Below are 16025 nucleotides of genomic sequence, written 5' to 3'. Positions count from 1 at the left end.
AGTGAAATTATTAACCAAATAACAGTTCAATCATAATTTTCTGTGAAAACCAAAAATTTGCGAAATGACCGTTGTATATGTTGTATACAGAAAACACTGGACAGAAGTGGGTTATGAAACCATTTTTAAATGCAGTTTTAGATGGGGCAAGTTTGGCAACTTATTTAAAAAAAAATCTGCACTGCCTACTTATGCGAGTTGACTTTTTTGTCAATGCTTTTAAATAAGGAGCAAACAGAGAAATTGCCTGAATTTGTAAAGATTCAAGTCTCTGATATTATTGTGACTCATGAATATTTTTTCAACTTCTGTTACTTTGTGTTAATTTACAATAAATATATAAATTGAGAAGAGAATTTTATAAAGCAGATTTTATTTCTTGTAAGTGTTTCGTGTGGGACTTTTCTGTCAGTTTGTGTCTGACAAACACTTTTGTTCATGATCTATACATCTTGGTACACAACTTATTTGAAGTTTCTCACTTTTTTATATAAAAATGGAGAATTAAAAAGTCAGACATTCAATGAATGTACTTCAATCAACAATTTATCAATGAAAATATTTTCGAATGTCTTACTGGTGCTTTGTGTTTCTCCTCGACCTCCTGCCGGAGGTTTGCGAGCCCCTAATGAGGGCTTCTCTACTTCCTAGCGAGCCCCCAGTGAGGTCTTCTTGACCTCCTAGCGAAGGCTTCACGACACCCCAAGGGGATCGAGATCTACACTTTGACAAACATTGTTTCACCGAATCTATCCAACACGTATCATATCCAGAAATGGATTCGATAGGTTTCCATAAGATTCACTTGGATTCACTCTCCACGCAAAAATGATCCTCAATTTCGTTCTTGATATCATCATCGTAATAATATCGAAACTGAGGTTGAACGCAAGCCGCAATGCTACTAACGATCCATTCGACTCGGAAATTAATTCTGAGTGCCTCAAACGAACGACAGATACTTATTCACGCATTCCGAATATGTAACGCTCATTAGATTCTAACACCGAATTAGGTAATTCAAGTTATATTCCGTGAAATTGCCGTTGGATTCTATGATTATTACATTCATTATCTATTAGGTCGGTGTCAGGTTGGTTGCATATTTCCATTCCGCGAGGATGCACCTTCGATTTTACCACAGAAAGTGTCGCTAAAAAAGAAGGGCAATTTACTTGGCACGTTTGCAATTTTTGGATGCAGTGGAAGAGCGGGAACTGGAGTGGGGAGCGGAAAACAGGAGAGTGTCACGAATGTTTCACCCGCACCAAAAAAATCAACAGCCTTGAACCTGAAAGTCGAAGGCGGAAATCAACAATAAAGAAAGGGAATTCTTGTCTTAATCAATTGAAAAAAAGACAGGGAACTTTTTAAGAGATGCACTGATGGACTTTTGAAGCCACCTCAAGAAATCGATGACGTTGCATGACCTGTTTCTCAATTTCTTTGCGGCCACTGTTAAAAAATTCCCACCAGACCTCGTCACTCGAACAAAAGCAAACATTTTTGAAATAGTAACTGGAATGGAACTACTGAACCAAACGCCGCCAATTCTAAATACTTCAAGATTCAGCAATATAGTTTATAGTGAAAACCTGACCCTATACTTTTTCTCAGCATCATCCAAGTGGACCACTTCAGACAATTCTCACTTCTAACGCCACTGATACAGTATCTGAAGCCTTGATGCAAGCTTTTCAAAATGAAAACGACTTATAATGGGTCATGTATCATAATGTAAATCAAAATGTTAGGATGTCTATGTTTGGTTAATGTTAATTAAAATGAGTGCATTTCTTAATTTTACCATTAGTTCAAACTATGGAAAATGATGGTGTCTTTCCTAATTTTATCAATTTGTCTACTTACCTACTCTACTTACCTAGAGTTGAAGCCAGTTTTTTTCCAGGTGTAATAGGTAATTTGACTCTGTTACAGAAAGACATAATCAATTTCTCTTCCACACGGTTCAGACGTATGCGAACCTTTCACGGAATAGTTTACAATACGTTCTGAACTTTTCTTCTCCATCAATGAGATGGACATTGATTGAAAGTTGGAAAAACCACTCGTTTTGTCGATTTTAATGAAAGTCGCTTATTTCTTTCCTAAATTTCGCATGTTTCCAGAAAATTTGGTGCTGCTCTTCATCATTTTTCATTTGTTCAAAAATAATCATTGGAATAATTTATTTCTTCTTAGTATTCGTTCCGTGATTGCACGTCGGGACACTGTCCGTTGTCCGTCAGTACGTCAACTGAACAGAGACACGCTATGCTTAGGAAAATATCAAAATGCCGCTTGATAAGTTTTACGCCCCTGCCAATGCGATTGGGACGGACCCGGTTCCTGCTACGCGGAACACGTCGCTAGGAAAACATACCTTGAGAAAGAATTGTTTTTCAAACTATGAACATAGGTAATCAAAGCCACTGAAAAGTATTTTCATAGTTTTTTAAAATTGAATTGCTACAACGACTGATGTTATATGCTGATGTAAATGAGGTCACATTACAGAGGTACCAAGAACTGAATTTCATAAAGTTTCAATTAGAAAACCAAAGTTTGTCGAATGGTTCAAAAGATAATAAATACCTTGATATGCCAAAGTTTTAGGATACTATTATTATTTTTGTTTTCTTGATCCTGGAAGTCAGGAAAACCAAATTAATTGATTCAACTCGTGTGTTCTATCAAAATATTGTAGAATTTATACCATACACTTGGTGACGACCCAGGTTATATTGTTAATATAGATATGAGACCCATTTGTATAGAAGAAAAATAAATGAATAATCGAAAAAAAAACATTATATATCAATGTTATTTGAATATTCCGTGAGTTTGAGCATTCTAATCTTGATAAATTCCAGTGCTGCAAATTATCAGTTAGTATATAGTGATATATCACTCGTTTAATAATAATTTCAGGAAGAAGTGATACACCCTTCTCGCCAATATACAAACTCTATTATATATTTCTGCAGACCTATAATTGAGTTTGAAACCCTCTCAATAAAATCAGTGAATACTGAAATTGATAATTCTACCTTTCAATTAAAAAAGCAACCCATCGTTGTCACACCTTGCAAGTATAAATAGCGTGGGGGTAAATGCTTTCATTTCTGGTTCCACCTTATGAACCAGTTTCAGTGGTCAGATTAGTAAAATCAATGAACGAAAAATAATGAGTACTTTCAGTTTATCTTGATGGTCTTCTAAATTGACACAAACATTACTTACTCCAAAACAAATATATACTTAACGAAAGCAATTTTTTATGGAGAAAAATCACTTTTTATTGATCTTTTTTGCATTTTTAACTCACACAATTCATCTGAACTTGATGAAGTCACTCATTTTTAATATTATATCAATGTTCAATCATTCAAGGAATTTTATTTCATTGTCTCATCGACTCGATTTCGAACATTCAAACATAAACGCGACAGAGAATCATTGAGAATCACTATAAAATTATTGTCATATTTACAGGTCAAAAATATCTAAAGAGGGTCTTTAAAAAATGTATTATTTTCGAAAGGAATGCTTTTCTTTGGTGTATGATCATAACTATTCTAAACAGGTGACATTCAACTTATATGTTGTACAAAATAAATTGAATTTGAAACTCAGCAATTGATTGAGTTTTACTGCATTTATTTCAGCCGATATGATCCGTGTAATCGAGTGAATATTGGATAGGTATTTTCTTTAGTATGATTATTTATGTTTGAATGTTGGAAATTTGATGGTTATTCTTTAATGAGAAAAATAAAATAAAATTCTCTGAATGATTCAACATTGATTCAATATTGAAAATGAATAACTCCATAAATCATTATTTGATAACATGGATTTGTTTACAAATGTTATAGTATTTTCTCTGAGTAGTGTCTTCTATGGATGGATTTGCGTCGTATTGGAACAAATAAATGAGGTAACTATGAAAGGAAGAGGTACTTATAAAAAAAATCAGTTTATTACTTATAGATTCAAATAAGTTCACCCTTCTTTATGTTTAGTATTTCGTAATTTTATCCTTCAACCACTTGTTATGTTTCTAATTGGCGCTAGGTGATCCACTGTACTTCAAAAAAGGAGAAAACTGCCTCGTTCTGCTATAGAAATACTTTTCTAGTAAACTAAGCCTCTTTATTCCTTGATTTATAGATGAAGCATAACATTAGTGTATAGAACTGAAGAAGAGGAAGAAAAGTGTTGGAAATACTTTTCAGTTTTTTTTTTCGAAGCTTTCATATTTTCCAATTCTACTTTGGTGTTTGGGAAGAGTGCTTGTTTTGATGTTTTCTATGCCAAAGGTTCCAATTTTACGCTTAATGACGTATTTAATGTAAATCTCCTGAAACAGGGTGAGTAGATAAGGAAAATTCATATTGCATTGTCTTTTCAACTTCATCAACGGTGATTTCCAAAATATTGTCACCTCACAAACCACAAGAGGGGACTAAATCATCTGTCGGTAACAAATAAGACAGATGGGTATCCGCGGCTAAGCTAAACAGTGGTGACGGGAGTGGGTTAAACAACTTAGCAAATTTCAAATAGATCTTAATGGGCGCCAGGTAAATTTAATCCTCCAGATACCCTAAGTAACTCACAATATCAATAACTTACCAATTAATATTGGAAATAAAAGATAAAAATCCCCAATATGATTTATTCAGTAATCCTAACTTACATGGATTAACCAACAACGCTTCTAAGACAACAATGCAATATTCACACTACTACGCGATGTTCAAATGTCCATACAAGAGCGCGGTGTATCTAACCACGAATTCAATCAGCCATAAATTACGGTAGTAACGACGCTCAAAAAACTACAATACGTCGAGTAAAACTACCACGAAAATTGAGTAGGTGAAATCGTAAATACTAGTATCGGATGGTAAGACAAACTCGTTTGCGTCGCGTGAGCTCAGGCGTAGGCGCATCGGTGTCAATCAGCAATCGTGAAAGGAAGAATATACCTCAATTTCCGTTTCACAAATATCTATATCAATCAGGTATCAATAAACAACTCTTAATCAATAAACGATAAACAACACTATATCAACAGGTATCAATAAACATAAGGGCAAACAATTATTTAAATATCTCAGTATTGCACAAATTTTCAAATAAATCAATTATAACTTGCGTGCTCCTTTTGGGCCACCCGGTATATGGTGTTAGGCTACCCTGTAGTATGGCGGAAGTGGATCACCCTGTAGTACTGCTGAGATGGATCACCCTGTAGTACGGCGGAGATGGATCACCCTGTAGCACCACCAAGATAGATCACCCTGTAGGGCACGACAAGCTGGACCAGTAATGGATCACCAAATAAGATCCAGAAAGAAAATAGGGGAAAAAAAGACAGGAAAAGAAAAAGGAAACAGGAACGAAGACAAAAAAAAACAGGAAAAGAAAAGCAGGAAGAAAAACCCTACGGAAGAAAATTCTCAATCAGAATCAGATGAAACAAGGTGAGATTCAACCCCCATTCAATAGGACTATTTGACTAATCAATACCCCTGGTATATTTTCATCAAGCAAAGTAGCAAGATAACAAGAGTATATTTTTGGGTGCCCTGTATAACCATATGATCCGTAAAAATCAAGAAAATTGAATGAGTGTTGAAACCTCTCTTCAATACTAATATTCATTTGAGATATAACGATGGAATCAGAAATTACTAAACTCATCAAAAACACATTTAATGGTAAAATTCTTACCCTGGCCAAGGGGTTTTCTATACGTTTCTTCGTGTGCGGTGCTCTGCACGGAAGTCCTACTGGGACTTGATGAGTGACTGAGGGCCTTCTGTTTCTTATGAATCTAGAGACGAGAAACGAAGGTTGTAGAATTGAAGAAGTGATATCATAGCTAAGATCACATGAGAGATGCGACAGTGATTCAGACATACCTAATTTCGGAAATCCTCCCACCTGGCACGAGTTCGGTAACCACCACAAATCCTCAAAAGAGCTTAAGTTTCAGACTGCAAATATCCACACCAAAATGACCAATCAGTCTTCCACTATACAATCCTGACTTGTAGAAATAATCCCCGTGAAGGATGGCACAAATACAACCAAATATATCCTACAATCAGTCTGATGGTACCCTTTGAACTCCGAACCAAGCTCACCGAAGGTTAACTTCCAAATACTAAGCGACTGCCACATCTGACAGCTAACCAGTTGTTGCCACAGTGCATCCAATCTACACTACAAGCACCAAGGGGGCGCTGTGCACAACATCATAAATCTAACAATTCCTCCACAGCCACTTGATACATCATCAACAAGTCCATGACCCATCAAAACTCCTTCTCAAAGCAATGCAACCCTAAAACAACCCTTGACAGCTTGAGTAACCGATAAATCCTCCACCCGTGAACAACTGTAGAACTAGTTCGGTGTAAGTCGACGGAACGATACTACGAAAGTTCGGCAGATGTCAACCAACAGCTGTCTCTTAACCTTGTTTACGAATATTTACAAAATATATTGTTCCAACCTATTTTCAACTATTTACCAATCCTTATTCATGCGATGGAATAGAAACATATAAGGTAAGTCGCCATAACCTTCCCTTTCAGTACAAATATTAGAGCATTCATATTATGCAGAATATTTACCGAAAATATCAAACAGTATTCAGAAACCAGAGCTAACTAATATTGTTTTTCAGGCGATATGGCTCTAATATGTCAGTAATCCTTCTGGAAGTAATGAATAACGATCTATGCAAGAAATATTCTTGGAAAGATATAGGGAATAAGGCAGACAACGGCAAAAAAAAATGATAGGTGAAGAAAACTGAGAAACAAACAATAACAACTATTTCAACCTAGCGAGGAATTTCGGATCTCCAACGTCGATTGGCAATAGGAGAATGCGTAAGTACTGGTCAAAGCAGTTAGTCAGGGAGCATACATTTATTCTTATACATTTCAGGTATGGTTTTCTATGGAACGGAAGATTCCCATTACTATGATGTTAAATGAATAAAATCTACTTGTAACTTAATTACATTGTTAATATCCTTTGAATAAAGATCTTAAAAGGTAAGGTAGTGTTTTGAAAGGTCACATAAGAGCAGTTTGATCTAGTGCTAAATTGAAACGTAACAACTCCCCCCTTTCTCGAAGAAATTTACCCCGTAAATTTCACTCAATTCTCAAGAACTCAGTCTTCTGAAGATGAAGGTTTTAAATCCTTCACATGCCAGGAACCCTTCGAATTACCATCAGAGTCCCTCAATTCATAAGTCCAAGGCGACAGCCGTTTCTTGATGTAGAACGGGCCTACGTACTTCGGGGCCAACTTCTTACTAAAGTATCTCGATGCATCTGATAAGACGTAGTTACGTTTCCATACCGGCTGATTCGGCACATACTCTTCATGACGACGCCTGAGATTGTATTTATCACAACTTTTCTTAGTGGCAACTTCTAACCGTTTCCGAACATCATGGAACATTTTACGAAAAGCTTCATTCTTCGTAGTATCACCAGTCTGAGAACCATTCTCCTCTTCGGGAGGAATACCCTGTATATATTCACCTCCAGACAAAACCATGTTCCTACCAAAATTTATGAAATACGGGGTCAACTTAGTGACTTCGTGTCTAGAAGTGCGGATAGCACAAGCAATCTCATCAAGTTTCTCATCCCAGCATCGATGGTTGTCAGAGACATACATTGCCAACATTGTCTTCAGGATGCGATTAATTCTTTCCGTTGGATTCGCTCTCGGGTTGTAGGGAGCACTGAACTTAATTCGAGAGTTATAGCGATCAGCAAACTCAAGAAACTTCTTATTACGGTACTGAGGACCATTATCACAAATTAGAACTCTTGGTACACCAAACATAAGGAAAACATTACTTTCAATTTTGGCAATTATAGCCTCAGTAGTAGCTCGCCTCAGAGGAAATATAAGAGGAAACTTACTGAGATAGTCGGTTACGACTAAAATAAAACTATTTCCTTTCTTAGATCTCGGGAGCGGACCAACAAGATCTGTGGAGATGATTTCCCACGGACGGTCAGCCTTAGTGTGTGATACCATCTTATCAACAGGTCGATCCTGAGATACTTTATGACGTGCACAAACCTCACAATGACGAACAAATTTGGCAATGTCACTTCGCATCTTAGGCCAATAAAAGCGAGCTGCAACCCTAGCAAAAGTTTTGAACACACCCGTATGCCCACTAGTGGCAGGTTCGTGAGCAGCAACAATAATGTTGTACCGATCGGACTTAGGCACGACTAATCTCCAGTAGTCAGATTTTGACGACAAATCAGGATAATCAGACCTAACATACTTCCATAATTTACCGTCAGAATATCTCCAATTGGCAAACTTCAAAGGGTTCTTTTGAATTCTGTCTCTCATGGACCTATACCACTTGTCATCGTCAATCCCTCCCAATGTCGGCTGATCATCATCGCTGACTGCGACAAATTCTACCATAGGTACTGACCGAGAAAGCGTATCCGGCACTACGTTATCCTTTCCTTTTCGATGTACAATCTTAAAATCATATTGTTGGAGCCTCACTGCCCACCGCGCAAGTCTACCGCTCAAATCCTTTAGGCTATGAAGCCATAGAAGACTGTGATGGTCTGTCACTACCGTGAAAGACACTCCTTCAATATACGGTCTAAGTTTCTCCACAGCCCATAGAACTGCAAGACATTCCCGCTCGGTGGTCGAGTAATTTCTCTCTTGCTTTGTAAGAGACCTACTCAGGTAGGAAATCACCTTATCGCCTTCGGGGTAAGGTTGCGATAGGACTGCACCGATTCCGAATCCAGACGAGTCAGTCTGCACCACAAAGGGTTTAGAATAATCCGGACAACATAAAATTGGCGCTGCCACTAAACACTCTTTGATACTTCGAAAGGATCTAGCACACTCGTCTGTCCATGTGAACTTCGAGCTCTTCCTCAGTAAAGCTGTGATGGGAGCGACGATGGAAGAAAAATCTGGAATGAATCGGCGGTACCAAGAGAAGGTGCCAACAATTCTTCGGACTTCCGTAACATTAGTCGGGGGCGGTATTTCCAACATGGCCTTTACCTTATCGGGATCAACATGCAATCCGTTACGATCCACCACGTAGCCAAGATATTTCATTTCAGGACGGCAAAATTGACATTTATCAATGCTAACTGTAATATTTGCCTCCCTGAGTCTGCGGAATACCTCATCCAACGTTGACAGATGTTGTTCGAATGTCTGACTTACAATTACCACATCATCTAAGTAGACAAATACATGTGGTTCAAGGTCATGACCTAGTACTTCATCTATCAATCTTTGCCAACGGGCTGGAGCATTATGGAGCCCAAAAGGCATGCGCCGAAACTGGAACAAACCACGATTGGGGACAGTAAAAGCCGTATATTTTTTTGATGATTCTGCCATTGGGACTTGCCAGTAAGCAGATTTTACATCTAAACTGGACAAATACTGAGCATTACGAAGTTTATCTAAAGTATCCGAAACATGGGGAAGGGGGTAACTATCTCGTATGGTCACAGAATTCAATTTACGATAGTCCACGCAGAATCTGAACTTGCCATCCTTCTTTTTTACCAAGAGAATGGGCGAAGACCAGGGGCTATTGGAAGGTTCCACAATTCCCAGCTTCAGCATCTCCTCAAGTTCTGCGTCAATTTGTTGCTGTACAATAGGATTGACCCTATAGTAGCGTTGTTTGATCGGAGGACTATCTGTTTCAATAACATGTTCAGTTCTATTGGTACAACCTAGTTCTGTACCCATAAGTGCTAGATTACGATCTATGACTTCTTGGAGTCGCATCTGGTCCAACGGACTCAACAACGTTGAACTAGCAACATGTTCAACAGTGTTGACGGTAACAGGTTCATCAGAAAAATGCCATTCATCATGACGCAAATCAGGAATCAGTCCCATATGTTTCCAAAAGTCAATTCCAAGGATGAGAAGATGGGGCATCTCAGGAACAACAATAGCTTCCACAAGTTTCAAACGACCCCTCAATGAGATAGGCAAATCAACTACTCCTATACTCCGAACACGGGCGCCGCTGGCTACGGTACAGTATGTTGTCCTGGACCCATCCACTGGTAGTCCTAAGGCACGAACAACCTCAAATCCTCTACTACCTAGTATAGTCCGTGAAGCACCAGAGTCCAAAAGACCTAATAACGACTTCCCTAAGACATCCACTCGCAAATAAGGGCGTTCATCCTGGTTGGCGTGTTCTAAGACATAGTCCAGGATGACTTGTATTTTGTCGATCGAGGGTTCTCGACCAGCACACCTACCTCGATCTCCTAGGTGCGACGGCGACCGTTTCCCGTCGACGAACAATCAGGACAAGATCGAATAGTAAATCCCTTCTTCTTACACCGATAACAATGTAAACCCGCCGACTTCATCAAACAACCAACAGCTCGATGTCCGGGTTTATTACACTTGAAACAAAGTTGGTTTTTCGGGACACATCCGAGTCACCAACAGCATGTGGAAGAGATGAAGTTCCACAGCTATCAATCATACTATCATCAACCTGTACATAAGCCAAATCAGGTTCTAAAGCATTAAACTTCTTCGATGGTGCTGAGAAGTTTTCTACTGCTTCTTTTCTGGCTTCTAATCGCCTTCCTAACTCACGAAGGTGATTGATCGAAGTTACGTCAACTAGAGCCAATTGAGTTTGATAAAACGGGGCAATGTTTCTCAGAAGTATTTTAAGTTTTACTTCCTCAGAAATTGAGCAAGTCAACCTGTTGAAATAACCTGTCATGACTGCCAGATAAATACCAATAGACTCATCAGGACCTTGAGTTCGTTTTTTAATTTCTTCAAAAAGCTTTTCATCGTAATTGGAAGACAGATATTCTTCTCGGAGAAGTGCAACAAATTCATCCCAAGTCGATACTTCCCTTCGATACGCGGTATAGAATTGATACGCCCTACCTGTGAATAAATCGATCCCGGAGTCAAGCAATACCTCTTTTGATACATGTCGAGCTACTCGCAATTCTTCGACCCTGCTCAAAAAAGCACACAAGGACATACCTTTTTTGTCTCCGAAAATTTACAATCCCATTTATTGGGAAGAATCGGCTTGACATTAACAGTGAGAGGTTGAGTAGGAGTGATGTCGGAAGATCTTCTATGAGGAGAGAGAGAGCCACCAAAATTACTATTCCCCAAGAGCATATGGAAAGGTGGGACGTCTTGTGTCTTCTGGTAATCTTCTGCTTTACGGTGTAAGTTATCCAATAATGCCAGTGCCTTCGCAAGCAACTTCGGTTTGTCCTGGGTGTCCTCTTCACTGATGTTGTCCAATCGGTTCAGGACATGGAACATCTTCGATTGGAGTCTTGCAAATGCATTACTACTCATTGAATCACTGAAGGTATCTATAAGTGGTTCCAGTTCTTTCAACTTCGCAGTAACTGCTGCAATATCTTCTTCAACTGTGAATGGATATTTGGGATACTTCAAACTTTCGCCCTTCTCCTCTAATCTGATTGCCATCGACAGAGAATGCCGCATCTCTTGAACAGTTCCGGTAGCAATTCCTCTAACTCTAACCTCATACACGAGCTCATCTTGACTCAAACGGTTCACTAGCATTTTGCGGGACATGATAACAATTCCAATGAGACACAAAAAAAAAATATTAAAAAAAAAGATCCAAAAAAATTTTCAAATTTATCAAAAAATTTTTTCCAAATTTATAAAAAAAGAACTATGAAGACGTTGTTTTAACGCTGCCCCACGTTGGGCGCCAAAAATGTCACCTCACAAACCACAAGAGGGGACTAAATCATCTGTCGGTAACAAATAAGACAGATGGGTATCCGCGGCTAAGCTAAACAGTGGTGACGGGAGTGGGTTAAACAACTTAGCAAATTTCAAATAGATCTTAATGGGCGCCAGGTAAATTTAATCCTCCAGATACCCTAAGTAACTCACAATATCAATAACTTACCAATTAATATTGGAAATAAAAGATAAAAATCCCCAATATGATTTATTCAGTAATCCTAACTTACATGGATTAACCAACAACGCTTCTAAGACAACAATGCAATATTCACACTACTACGCGATGTTCAAATGTCCATACAAGAGCGCGGTGTATCTAACCACGAATTCAATCAGCCATAAATTACGGTAGTAACGACGCTCAAAAAACTACAATACGTCGAGTAAAACTACCACGAAAATTGAGTAGGTGAAATCGTAAATACTAGTATCGGATGGTAAGACAAACTCGTTTGCGTCGCGTGAGCTCAGGCGTAGGCGCATCGGTGTCAATCAGCAATCGTGAAAGGAAGAATATACCTCAATTTCCGTTTCACAAATATCTATATCAATCAGGTATCAATAAACAACTCTTAATCAATAAACGATAAACAACACTATATCAACAGGTATCAATAAACATAAGGGCAAACAATTATTTAAATATCTCAGTATTGCACAAATTTTCAAATAAATCAATTATAACTTGCGTGCTCCTTTTGGGCCACCCGGTATATGGTGTTAGGCTACCCTGTAGTATGGCGGAAGTGGATCACCCTGTAGTACTGCTGAGATGGATCACCCTGTAGTACGGCGGAGATGGATCACCCTGTAGCACCACCAAGATAGATCACCCTGTAGGGCACGACAAGCTGGACCAGTAATGGATCACCAAATAAGATCCAGAAAGAAAATAGGGGAAAAAAAAGACAGGAAAAGAAAAAGGAAACAGGAACGAAGACAAAAAAAAACAGGAAAAGAAAAGCAGGAAGAAAAACCCTACGGAAGAAAATTCTCAATCAGAATCAGATGAAACAAGGTGAGATTCAACCCCCATTCAATAGGACTATTTGACTAATCAATACCCCTGGTATATTTTCATCAAGCAAAGTAGCAAGATAACAAGAGTATATTTTTGGGTGCCCTGTATAACCATATGATCCGTAAAAATCAAGAAAATTGAATGAGTGTTGAAACCTCTCTTCAATACTAATATTCATTTGAGATATAACGATGGAATCAGAAATTACTAAACTCATCAAAAACACATTTAATGGTAAAATTCTTACCCTGGCCAAGGGGTTTTCTATACGTTTCTTCGTGTGCGGTGCTCTGCACGGAAGTCCTACTGGGACTTGATGAGTGACTGAGGGCCTTCTGTTTCTTATGAATCTAGAGACGAGAAACGAAGGTTGTAGAATTGAAGAAGTGATATCATAGCTAAGATCACATGAGAGATGCGACAGTGATTCAGACATACCTAATTTCGGAAATCCTCCCACCTGGCACGAGTTCGGTAACCACCACAAATCCTCAAAAGAGCTTAAGTTTCAGACTGCAAATATCCACACCAAAATGACCAATCAGTCTTCCACTATACAATCCTGACTTGTAGAAATAATCCCCGTGAAGGATGGCACAAATACAACCAAATATATCCTACAATCAGTCTGATGGTACCCTTTGAACTCCGAACCAAGCTCACCGAAGGTTAACTTCCAAATACTAAGCGACTGCCACATCTGACAGCTAACCAGTTGTTGCCACAGTGCATCCAATCTACACTACAAGCACCAAGGGGGCGCTGTGCACAACATCATAAATCTAACAATTCCTCCACAGCCACTTGATACATCATCAACAAGTCCATGACCCATCAAAACTCCTTCTCAAAGCAATGCAACCCTAAAACAACCCTTGACAGCTTGAGTAACCGATAAATCCTCCACCCGTGAACAACTGTAGAACTAGTTCGGTGTAAGTCGACGGAACGATACTACGAAAGTTCGGCAGATGTCAACCAACAGCTGTCTCTTAACCTTGTTTACGAATATTTACAAAATATATTGTTCCAACCTATTTTCAACTATTTACCAATCCTTATTCATGCGATGGAATAGAAACATATAAGGTAAGTCGCCATAACCTTCCCTTTCAGTACAAATATTAGAGCATTCATATTATGCAGAATATTTACCGAAAATATCAAACAGTATTCAGAAACCAGAGCTAACTAATATTGTTTTTCAGGCGATATGGCTCTAATATGTCAGTAATCCTTCTGGAAGTAATGAATAACGATCTATGCAAGAAATATTCTTGGAAAGATATAGGGAATAAGGCAGACAACGGCAAAAAAAAATGATAGGTGAAGAAAACTGAGAAACAAACAATAACAACTATTTCAACCTAGCGAGGAATTTCGGATCTCCAACGTCGATTGGCAATAGGAGAATGCGTAAGTACTGGTCAAAGCAGTTAGTCAGGGAGCATACATTTATTCTTATACATTTCAGGTATGGTTTTCTATGGAACGGAAGATTCCCATTACTATGATGTTAAATGAATAAAATCTACTTGTAACTTAATTACATTGTTAATATCCTTTGAATAAAGATCTTAAAAGGTAAGGTAGTGTTTTGAAAGGTCACATAAGAGCAGTTTGATCTAGTGCTAAATTGAAACGTAACAATATTGATTTTAAATGGGAATGCGATTTCTAGTAAACTAAGCCTCTTTATTCCTTGATTTATAGATGAAGCATAACATTAGTGTATAGAACTGAAGAAGAGAAAGAAAAGTGTTGGAATTGATTAAAAAACTGTAGTAACACTAGAAAATCATTAAATCATGAAACTGCTATCATTTTATTACTAGACGATACCCTAAATCAGAGGTAATTTTTTGTTAAATATTGTCGTATCATTACTGGGATGTTTGAATAAAGTTTTTGCCGATGGCTTTTCTTCAACGTCCCTATAATTTTTGCGTTATAAGACAAAATTTTTTCAAATAACCTCAACGCAGTTAAAACAGTGTTTTCATATAAACTAACATCACATATTAAGCTATTTTAGTTCATAACCTCGGCAGTGCAATTTCTTGAAAACGCAAACGCGGCTAATCTTTAGTGCCATCTGTTGAAACTTCATTCTCCCAGAGGGCTCTATTCCCACTTATTCTAGCCGCTATCGGCACACTTCTACACGCATCGTTAACATATTATGTGAAGAGCATGTGAAATGAACCGAATTAACTGCCGCCAACATCGAGATAATAAGCTCCTTCAAAAAGAGTATTACCTTGACAGAATTACTAGATGTGTATGTGAAAAAGAAAACTCACTTTTTCAGTGATTGACTGGAATTCATGATTAACCATGAGTCCTCACCCATAAAAAACATGGAAACTGGAGTCTAGACATATTTCGCTGAAACAAGTTTCGAATTCAGTTCAATCAAAGAGGTTATTAATCCTACAAGCGTCATCAATATGTGACATGATAAAACACATAGCTTTAAATAGCATCCTGTTTTGCAAATGAATAACGAAAATAAAACAGCTTACGTTTACGTTTAATCAGAGCGAACTCTTGTTTGGATGATAGCTTGTACTCGGTACATCAAAGAGAGGTAGCCATACTTGATTACAAATTCGGCAGTTAACGTATTACTTTTGTTTGACAGTTAATATTCTTGTGGTGCACTGTTTGGAACCTTTGGTGTAGTAATGAATATCACTGGAGTTTTGTTCCAACACCAAACCGTTATTTTTAACACTTCGATACGTGTTTTAATAACCAAGTGATCATATTCAAGAGGAAGACCAAATTGTTATTGTTCAATGTTATTTGTTGGAAAGTTCATACTTTTTTAATTCTTCAACACCAAACAAATAATCATTTTCACATATGAATATCAACTTTATATTGGGAATGACTCTGTCTAATGACTTTCTAAATTGACAGATTTCGGAGTTTGGAATATGAAATATAATGTATTTATAGAGTAATATGAATTGCAGACGATTTTTATGAAGCCGCCCCAATCGTGACATGGAAATAGCCTCAGTTCATAAATGAACGCAATTCTTCTTTAAAAGATTTGGTTACACGGAACTGTAAAGATCAAAGATAAATTGACTTTCCTGTAAAAAGTGTTTCACCTCGACAGGATTGCTATTAGTCGTCATCA

At 37.9% G+C, this 16025-nt stretch overlaps 2 protein-coding genes across 8 annotated transcripts in view; one reads left to right on the top strand and one right to left on the bottom strand.

Moving 5' to 3' along the window:
* Nucleotides 1-16025, top strand: part of Rbp6 (RNA-binding protein 6) — a 1483108-nt gene that overhangs the window by 879043 nt on the left and 588040 nt on the right. The gene's annotated exons all lie outside the window — the stretch shown is intronic.
* LOC141480429 (uncharacterized) lies at nucleotides 10513-14528 on the bottom strand. 2 transcript variants are annotated; one of them, XM_074170368.1, is made up of 3 exons: nucleotides 13313-14528; nucleotides 13122-13224; nucleotides 10513-12831 (listed from the first exon to the last, which is right to left on the bottom strand). In XM_074170368.1, the coding sequence occupies exon 3, from the start codon at nucleotides 11668-11670 to the stop codon at nucleotides 11071-11073; it is 600 nt and encodes a 199-aa protein (XP_074026469.1). In that variant the 5' UTR covers nucleotides 11671-12831; nucleotides 13122-13224; nucleotides 13313-14528; the 3' UTR covers nucleotides 10513-11070. The 2 variants fall into 2 exon arrangements, with proteins under 2 accessions (XP_074026469.1, XP_074026467.1); XM_074170366.1 differs by having other exon boundaries at nucleotides 10513-13224.

Source organism: Leptinotarsa decemlineata, unplaced genomic scaffold (genome assembly GCF_025532065.1).
Source record: "Leptinotarsa decemlineata unplaced genomic scaffold, Ldec_3_MD MMD2_P_RNA_scaffold_9, whole genome shotgun sequence".
In the NCBI taxonomy this organism is placed as follows: domain Eukaryota; kingdom Metazoa; phylum Arthropoda; class Insecta; order Coleoptera; family Chrysomelidae; genus Leptinotarsa; species Leptinotarsa decemlineata.
The sequence above is the reverse complement of the archived record's forward strand: the minus strand, read 5'-3'. Positions and strand labels throughout refer to the sequence as shown.